The sequence below is a fragment of the Mastomys coucha genome, unplaced genomic scaffold (genome assembly GCF_008632895.1).
Source record: "Mastomys coucha isolate ucsf_1 unplaced genomic scaffold, UCSF_Mcou_1 pScaffold13, whole genome shotgun sequence".
In the NCBI taxonomy this organism is placed as follows: domain Eukaryota; kingdom Metazoa; phylum Chordata; class Mammalia; order Rodentia; family Muridae; genus Mastomys; species Mastomys coucha.
The window spans coordinates 73,128,052-73,138,061 of record NW_022196895.1 but is presented as its reverse complement, the minus strand read 5'-3'; the positions used below and the strand labels follow the sequence as shown (position 1 = coordinate 73,138,061).

At 42.7% G+C, this 10,010-nt stretch overlaps 1 protein-coding gene across 1 annotated transcript in view; it reads right to left on the bottom strand.

The window, feature by feature from the left end:
- Positions 1-10,010, bottom strand: part of Loxhd1 (lipoxygenase homology domains 1) — a 164,155-nt gene that overhangs the window by 106,293 nt on the left and 47,852 nt on the right. The window contains exons 7-8 of the mRNA XM_031366253.1: positions 8,521-8,644; positions 6,807-7,057 (exon numbers count right to left, since the gene is read on the bottom strand). Coding sequence (XP_031222113.1) covers positions 6,807-7,057; positions 8,521-8,644 — 375 coding nt within the window. The remainder of the gene's footprint in view (positions 1-6,806; positions 7,058-8,520; positions 8,645-10,010) is intronic.

Below are 10,010 nucleotides of genomic sequence, written 5' to 3'. Positions count from 1 at the left end.
CCACCTAGAGGGGCACAGGATCGCCACCTAGAGGGGCACAGGATCGCCACCTAGAGGGGCACAGTATCGCCACCTAGAGGGGCACAGGATCGCCACCTAGAGGGGCGGGCAGCACAGTGTCCTGTGTGAGGTGCACGGGTGGGGCCCCCTCAGTGCTCAGCAGCCGCCCTAGTCCCAAGGGCACAGGTGAAGGTCTTAGGACCTTCAGGGAACAGTACTTTTTAATCTTACTTTCTCATTAACTCTTTTTTTTTTATTAGATATTTTCTTTATTTACATGTAAATTTCTCCATTCCTAGTTTCCCCTCCAAAAAACAAAGAAACAAACAAAAACAACAAAAACAAACCCCTGTTACCTCCCCCCTCCCCATGCCTGCCACCCCACCCTCTCCCACTTATTGGCCCTGGCATTCCCCTACACTGGGGCACAGAACCTTCACAGGGCTGAGGTCCTCTCCTCCTATTGATGATCGAATTTGCAATCCTCTACTATACACATGCTGCCAGAACAATCAGACCCACCATGTGCAGTCCTTGGTTGGTGGTTGAGACCCTGGGAGCTCTGAGGGTACTAGTTAGTTCATAGTTGTTCGTCCTAAGGGGCTGCAAACCCCTCAGCTCCACTGGTCCTTTCTAACTCCTTCACTCATTAACTCTTAATAAAAAAAAATCTCTTTCAAGAATTTATTTTTACAGATAAAAATAAGTACTTTTTTAAAAATTACGATTTGAAGAAGTGTTTTCATGTCAGCTGCCATCTCTAAGTTTAACCTTAGGAAGTAACAGAGTTGACTAAGCCTTAGAAAGCGCAGTCACCCAGTGTTTCAATGTTTCAACTTAATAAAGGAGAAAGCTCATCAGACGAACTCACTATGAACAGAAAATAGCCGTAAACAGAATTCAATACTATCTCAGAAAACAACTCTTAACATTGAAGAAATAGAAAATATTGCATCTAGTCAGTTTAACAACATATACCAACCTCCTCAAACATAATTAGCTAAATAAAACACTAGAGCTGGGCAGTGGTGGCGTACGTCTTTAATCCCAGCACTTGGGAGGCAGGGGCAGGTGGATTTCTGAGTTGGAGGCCAGCCTGGTCTACAGAGTGAGTTCCAGGACAACCAGGGCTACACAGAAAAAACCTGTCTCGAAAAAACAAAAACAAAATAAATAAACAAAACACTAGAAGCAGATGCTTTTAAATAATAAACAAAGGCTGGAGACGCAGTCAGTGGTAGAACTTAGCATGTATGATGCCTTCGGCTTTACACACATCTACACAGACACACACACACACACACACACACACATGTACACTCACAGAGACACAGACATACGTGCAGATATAGAGAGCCACATGCACACACACAATTAAAAACAACACAAATATATACACTTTTCAATTTTCTGTTCAGCATGCTACTGTAGATCTTAGGCTATGTGCTCATAATTTAAAAAGAAATAATAAATCCTCTCTGTGGTTAAGGAGCCTGAAAACCAACCAAGCTGTGGGAAGACTTGCTGGCATAGAAAACCTTCAAAGAATGTATGGAAAAAAATCATTAAAATTAATGCACAGCTTAAAGGATGGTTATATGAAAACTCAGGGCATGGAAAGTACCTAGTCCGTAACAAATAAAAAGGATCATTTGGAAGAGCATTTGTATCAATACACATTGTAAGAGCTGTACAGCTCTGCCTAACAAAGACATATACACTGTGTTGAAGAAGAAGAAGAAGAAGAAGAAGAAGAAGAAGAAGAAGAAGAAGAAGAAGAAGAAGAAGAAGAAGAAGAAGAAGAAGAAGAAATATAAAACTACATTGAAAAACAGTTTTAGAGACATGAATTTTAAGAAGTACACCATTCTCATAGATAAGGCTAAGTTGGTATATTAAAATTTATATATATATATTGATTTTTTTTCAAGGGACTCTGTAGATCAGTGGTTCTCAACCTGAGAGGTCATGACCACTTTGATGGTCACATACCAGATATCCTGTATATCAGATATTTACATTAGGATTTGTAATAGTAGAAAAAATGACAGTTGTAAAATGTCGAGAAGATAATTTTATAGTTGAAGGTCACCAGAACATTAGGAACTGTGTTAAAAAGTTGCAGTGTTAGGGATAATGGGGGTCCAGTTAGCATTCCATCAGTTTGGGGAGAGCCTAAAATTCTTATGAGATATTAAATTATGGCAGACATTAATCTGCCCTTTTAATAAAAGAGGAGGTTGGATTTAATTTGTTCCAGCTGAAATAGTACAAATGTATAAAATGAAGGCAGTGAATGTTGTATTGGTGAAGAAATTGATTAAACCAATTCATGGAACAGAGTAGAAAGCAGAAAGGAGTTGAGATTTTGTTTTGGAAAGCACTGATTTTTACTTTCAATGGGAAAAAATCCTGATTTCCCACTAAAACTTAATCATTGCTTCCCAAACTTCCTTAGTGACAAGAATTACCAAATAAATATTGATGGTTCTAGTCTGTGGTCCCAGTTATTAGGGAGTCTTCCTAGGCTACAGAGTGAGTTCAAGGCCAACCTGGGAAACAATGAAACTCTGTCTCAAAACTTATAAAAGAGATACAGAGAGGAAAGGAGGGAGAGGGAGACAGACAGACAGACAGAGAGAGAGAGAGAGAGAGAGAGAGAGAGAGAGGGAGAGAGAGAGAGAGAGAATACCACTGCATTTTTTTGTCCACTCTTTGGTTGAGGAACACCTAGGTTGTTTCCATCTTCTGATTATTACAAATAAAGCTGCTATGAACATAGTTGAGCAACTATCCTTATAGCTGGGTCTGGAGGTAGAAGTATTCCGAATTTTCTGAGAAACAACCAAATTGATTTCCAAAATGGTTGTAAAAGTTTTCACTCCTACCAGTAATGAAGGAGTGTTCCCCTCGCTCCACATCCTCACCAGCATGTGCTATCTCTTGAGTTTTTGATCTTAGCCGTTCTGACAGATGTAAAATGGAACCTCAAAGTTGTTTTGATTTGCATTTCCCTGATGACTAAAGATGTTGAACATTTCTTTAAGTGCTTCTTGACCATTAGAGATTCCTCTGTTAGTAATTCTCTGTTTAGCTCTGCACCCCATTTTTAAATTGGGTTATTTGGTTTGATGCTGTCTAATTTCTTGAGTTCTTTATATATTTTGGATATTAGCCCTCTGCCAGATATAGAGTTGGTAAAAAAAAAAAAAAAAAAAACTCTTTCCCCATTCTGTAGGCTGGCTATTTTGTCCCAGGATGGCCCTTTGCCTTACAGAGGCTTTTCAGTTTCATGCCGTTCCATTTGTTAATTGTTGATCTTAGAGCCTGAGCTTTCAGTGTTCTGTTCAGAAAGCTGTCTCCTAGACCAACGTATTCACAGCACTTCCCTATTTTCTTTTCTATGATATTTAGTTTGTCTGGTTTTATGTTGAGGTCTTTGATCCACTTGGATTTGAGTTTCATGCAAGGTGATAAATATGGATCTATTTACATTCTTTAACATACAGACATCCAGTTAGATCAGCACCATATTTTGAAGATGCTTTCTTTTTTTCCATTGTATAGTTTTGGCTTCTTTGTTAAATATCAAGTGTCTATAGATATGTGGGTTTATTTCTGGGTCTTCTTTTCTATTCCATTGATTAAGTCTGTCTGTTTTTATGCTTACATAATGCAGTTTTTATTACTACTTCTCTGTACTACAGCTTGAAATAAAGGATTGTGGTACCCCCAGAAGTTCTTTTATTGTACCAGATTGTTTTAGCTTTCCTGTCTTTTGTTTGTTTGTTTTGTTTTGTTTTATCATATGAAGTTGAAAACTGTTCTTTCAAGGTCTGTAAAGAATTCTGTTGGAATTTTGATGGAGATTGTATTAAATCTATAGATTGTTTTTGGTAAGACAGCCATTTTTACTGTCAATCCTTCTAATCCACGAGTAAAACAAAGACATCATGAAATTCATAGGCAAAATGGGTGGAATTAAGAAATATAATCCTGAGTGACGTAACCCAGACCCAGAAAAACACACATGGCATGCACTCACTCATAAGTGGATATTAGCCATAAAGTACAGGATACCCATGCTACAATCCACAGACTCAAAGAAGCTAAGTAACAGGGAGAGACCGAAGGAGGATGCTCGAGTCTCACTCAGAAGGGGAAATACAATAGACCTTGGAGGTGGATGGAGGGAGGGAATTATGTGGAAGAGAGGAATGGGGATGAAGATCAGGTATGGGAAGAGGGTGGCAAGAGAGGGCTGGGAGAGAGAACAAAAATCAGAGGGAGGACATCAATGGGAGACCTAGGATAGGCGAGGTTCCCAGGAGTCTATGGGGGTGACCTTAGTTGAGACTCCTAGCAGCTGGGGATATGGAGACTGAAGTATCCAACTCCTGTAGCCAGGTTGGACTTCCAGTGGACAGAGGGGGACACCAACCCACCCATAAAACCTTCAACTGAACATTTGTCCTGCCTACAAGTTGTACAGGGATAAAGAAGGAGCAGAGATTGAGGGGCTGTCCAACCAATGACTACCCCAACTTGAGACCCATCCCATGGGAGAGAGCCAACCCCTGACCCTATTAATGATACTCAGCTATGCTTGCAAACAGGAATCTAGCATAACTGTCTCCTGAGAGGCTTCATCCAGCAGCTGATGGAACAGATGCAGAGATCCACAGCCAAATACTAGAAGGAGCTCAAGGAGTCTTGTGGAAGAATGGGAAATAAGATTAAGGGACCTATAGGGGTCAAGGATAACACAAGAAGGTCTGCAGGGTCAAGTAACTTGGGCCCATGGGAGATCACAGAGCCTGAGCCACCAACCAAAGAGCATTTGTAGTAGATGTGCAGCTTGGTCTTCAAGTGGGTCCCCTAACAATTGAAGCAGAAGCTGTCTCTGATTCTGTTGCCTACCTTTGGATCCCCTTCCCCTAGCTGGGCTTCCTTGTCTGGCTTCAGTGGGAGAGGATGTGCTTAGTTCTGCTGTAACTTGATATGCAAGATTGGATTGGTACCCATGGGGTACCCCCTTCTCTGAGGAGAGCAAAAAAGCGTTTTATGTGTTAGTGTTTTGCCCGAATGTGTTTATGTACACCTTGTGTATGTGGAGGCCAGATGAGGGTATCAGAGAGCCTGGAACTGGAGTTAGAGTGACCTGCTAACTACTATGTGGGAAACTCAACCCAGGCCCACTGCACAATGAGTGTTCTTAACTGCTAAGCCATCTCTCTAGTCCTGTAACTTTACTGTAGTTTTAAATCTTTTGATAAATATTGCTAAAATATTTTGATATATATGGAAAAAATCTACCTCATAAAAATAATTCCTAGAGGATTTAAGATGTGGACAAGAAAACCAAAACTTTCTCAACTTTAGAAGGGATATAGTTTCGTAGCTTTAAACAATTCTCTCTCTCTCTCTCTCTCTCTCTCTCTCTCTCTCTCTCTCTCTCTCTCTCTCTTTCTTTCTTTCTTTCTTTGCTTGTTTGTTTATTTTGTATGTATGAGTGGTGTCCTTCATGTTTGTTTGTGGGGACCCTAAAGACCAAAAGTGGATGTCAGATCCCCTGGAATTTGAGTTACACATGATTCTGACATACCATGTGGGTGCTGGGAGCCAAAAACTTGGGCTCTTTGGAAGAGCAGTCAGTGCTCCTAACCGCTAAGCCATTTCTCCAGCCCCTGACCCTGTATTTTCATAGCTTTTAAGAGAAACAAACTTCTTCTAACAATACAAAAAGCACTAAACATAAGAAAAGGCTGAAAAACTTTTTACACTTTACTTTCTGTCCTCTACCCCCTCCTCCTCCTCCTCCTTCCCCTCCTCCTCCTCCTCCTCCTCCTCATCCTCATCCTCATCCTCCTTTTCCTCCTCTTTCTCTTCCTCCTCCTCCTCCTTTGTGTAACCCAGACTGGACTGGAGTTCACTGTCAGGCTAGGCTGAACTCAAGGCAATCTACAGTCCCCATCCAGAGTCATATCATCTGTAAATGGCTGATAAATACCTATGGTAACTGATGCTGTGTTTGGAGACAGTCTCCACTCCCATAAGTCCCTACTAAGAAGGCAAAAATGGATTATGTGATCTTTTCCAAGGATTTCCATGAACTTTATAACTGGTTTGATATATATATATGGTTTGATATATATATATATATATATATATATATATATATATATATATATATATATATATATGTATATATATATATATATATGTATATATATACATACCTATATGTGCGTGTGTTTATATATATGCATGTGTGTGTGTGTGTGTGTGTGTGTGTATGGGATTTATTAGAATGGCTAACAGGCTGTGGTCCAGCCAGCCCAACAATGGCTGTCTACCAACAGAAAGTTCAAAAATCCAATAGTTTCTCAGTTCACAAGGCTGGATGTCTCAGCTGCTGCTCTTCAGTATACACTGGAATCCCAAAGAAGTAGGCTCTAATGCCAGTAAAGGAATATATTTGCCAGAAGGAAAAAGAGAGAGAGAGAGAGAGAGAGAGAGAGAGAGAGAGAGAGAGAGAGAAAAGAGCTTCTTTCTTCCTTGTCCTTTACATAGACTGCCACTGGAAGGTGTGGCAGATTTAGGGCGGGTATTCCTACCCCAAATGATCCAACTAACTAAAAACCCTCATAGGTGTGTCCAGCATCTTGTGCCTTATTTAGTTAATTCCAGATGTAGTTTAATTGACAACTGAGAAGAGCCATCACAAGGATACAGGGTAGAGTTTGTCCTTCAGGGTAAATGAAAACCCCACTGGCCCAGAGAACGTTCACGGGCTGGCTCCTTACCTTCTCACAGTACCAGCCGCGGTTGACGCCTATGTTGCCGTGCCCGATGGAGACTCGGCTCAGGGGGCTAAGGAGGACAGCCAGGTCGATGTGGAAGATGTCTGTGCGGCCCCTATCAAACACGCCACCCTCCAGGAAGATTTTCCCACTGTTCTTGTTTCCTCTGGCTCCATACATGACCAAATAGATTTTAGATTTGGTCCCAGCTCCACGAATATCTCCAGTGAAGACAGTGACAATGTAGGTTATGGCTGGTGTGGAAAAAAGGGCAGAGAGGGCTCAAAGTGGTTTCAATGGAACATCCCTCTGTCTCCGTCTTTGCTACAATACCGCTCTCCCGCACACGCCCATGCCCACCCCTGTGTTTCACACACTCAGACCAGTGTCCCTCACAACCTCATTCAGTTTATAATATCGTGTTAGTATATGTGAGGCTGGGGTGAACTGCCTCTATTACCTCAGGAAACTGTCAGCACTCGTTATGGGACACAAAGACAAGAAGGAAATTGAGCTGGCTAAAAATAGTACTTATTATTAATGTTAATTACCGTGTATACATTATTAATAGCTGCCAGATAAATTCTGTTATGTCTAATCTAATTATAATAGTCAAATCCATTGATGGAGATTTATCTCTGGCCTATCTGGTTCCCTTGGTTCTTTTTGCTGAAAAATATAACTTTTGAGAAAGGGCACTCGCATCTTCCCCACCCCCTGGACTGAAGAAGATGGAGGGAACACAATAAGGTGGGTCATCTTGGGTTTGGGGCAGTCAGGAGGTATCTGTGAGCCTATGGAATTCTGCTGAAGAGCCACCAAGTCCTGTGTAAACTCCTAAATAGGGCAAAAAGAACAAAGAGAGAGCGCCAGCATTTGAACCAGAAACTCTGTTAAGACCTTGTTGGCATCCTTTTATCCTATCCCAGGGTTTAAGAACAGGGAAATCAGTAGAAATGTCAGGGAGAGGAGAGGGGGCAAACAGGGAGATGAGGATGCTCAGAAGAAGCAAAGGTATTGGTGTTAGGAAGGGTCACTCATGGGCAGATGCAGCAGGGGCACTGGAGGAGATGGGAAACAGCAGGAAAGAGTGTTGCCTTCTGATAAGGAAACTGGAGCCCATTTGTGGTGTAGTCTGCACCTTACGCTATAAAACTCTGGCTGTATCTCCAGTCAGGAGGGGAAATAGACTCAGCAGAGGGGCAAGTTCTCAGATGTGTATAGTCACGTCAATCTTCTAGCACCCCAATGACCACCTCAGACAAGCTGAGGGGTAGAGGTTTTCAGTGGAAAGGGGACTTCAGGAGGCAGATCAAAGTCCAGACCAAGTCTGCCTTCAACAAGCTATGTGACCCTGGACATCTTTTGGAACTTCTACATGCCTCAGTTTTCCCATCTGCGAGTTGGGAACAAGACAATAGCTATGCTGTAGGTAAAGATGAAATAAAATGTAAGAGGGTCACAAATTCTCCTTCTGGCTTTCTCCTTTAGTTCCTTCTACCCATAGCTAGGGATGCCAAGCCATTGCTCTGTCTGCTCAGACATCACCAGCCTTGGCTGCAACCCAGAGAACTAGAGCATTTTCTAGGGCAGCAGGATGCTGTCTTCAAACCCAGCTGCCTCTTGTCTGATCACAGTTGTAAGCCACAGACACCAGCACTGACTCTCAAGAAGAGAGGATGGTCCAGAGGGGGGGCCTCGCCTCTTCCCTGCCTACCTGTGGTCTCAGCTCCGCCCACTAAGATGTCTCTCTGGATTTTGCCATCATCTTCATCTAGTGCCAGCCAGCGGTTAAGGGGGAAGTCGTATTTCCTTTTGTTCCCAATATCTTCAATGATGATCTGAGAAGGAGAAGAGAGGAACAAATTGCTTAAGTGTCGTTGAGGACCCGCCTAGTGGTCTACCGCCTGGTCCATTCTGCGAGTGTGCTCTAAGAAGGCCCTTGAAGCTCCTCCCACCTCAAGGAGAGTTTGTTAGTCACTGAACACAACTGCTACTAGGAATCCCTCAGAAAGCCATGGGGATGATCAGCAACCTCCTGTAAGAATCTCAGCCACTAATCCTCCACTGCCTGAAGTCACTTCAGAGAACTGAAGCTTCACAATGCTGGTGAGCTGGGATGAAAGGGGGCGGGGTTGGATCTGAGAGCTGGCCTATGAGATGATTGCATGTCTCTCTCTCTCTCTCTCTCTCTCTCTCTCTCTCTCTCTCTCTCTCTCTCCTGAAAGTTGGACTGCTGACTTTATTGATGAGTAGCACAGTCCGTGCAAATGGGAACTGTGCGCTGAAATCAGAGCAGGGAATCCTGGGACATGGTGCTCATGTTAGAAAACATCAGTAGCTACTAGGAAGGCAACTCTAAGTGGCCATAGATGAAGTCTTCCCACCAAAACAACTCTAAGCTGGGTTGGTGAAAGTATGTTTTCTAGAGCATACTGAAGAGCTGAAAGTACCTTCCAAATATGCCTCTTGGACCCAGCTATAAAACAGGACTGGAAAGACAGACATGCTTTATGAACAGTGAAAACATATGCTGTAGGGTGTTCTCTCTCTCTCTCTCTCTCTCTCTCTCTCTCTCTCTCTCTCTCTCTCTCTCTCTCTCTCTCTCTGTGTGTGTGTGTGTGTGTGTGTGCGCGCGCGTGCATGCGCGCACACGTGCGAGTGTGTTGAAAAGCAAAAGCCATGAGTGATCTGGAAGGAATGTTAACCTTCCAACAATATCAGCAAGCCCACAAGAAAAGTTCTTCTGAGAGGCAAGTCCTTTTGGTGAAACTAAGTCCTGAGAAGGAACCTGTGTATGTCCAAGCCAACTACAGTCTGTGGCTGCAGGGGACACACCACATTACAAAGCAAGACTTCCCAATGTGAAGGCCAAAAAGGGATAAGACAACCCCTAAAATGAAGCTGAAAGGACAACACTGGCAGACAAGGGAAATGTCGTGTTTATCTTTCCTAAAATGGGCCACAGATATATCACATGGCCCTGGGCTACACAGTCTACAGTTCCCTCCTAGGCTCAGAATGCTTGAGTGAAAATATGGGTGGCCTTGAAGTCACTATGGAGCTGTAACTAAATGCTCTCCCTACAAAGTACTGGACTAACTTCTATCGCTTATATACAGCTTGATTGAGTAGGGTTCTGTTCTGCACAGATGAGGGGAAATACACACACACACACACACACAGAGAGAGAGAGAGAGAGAGAGA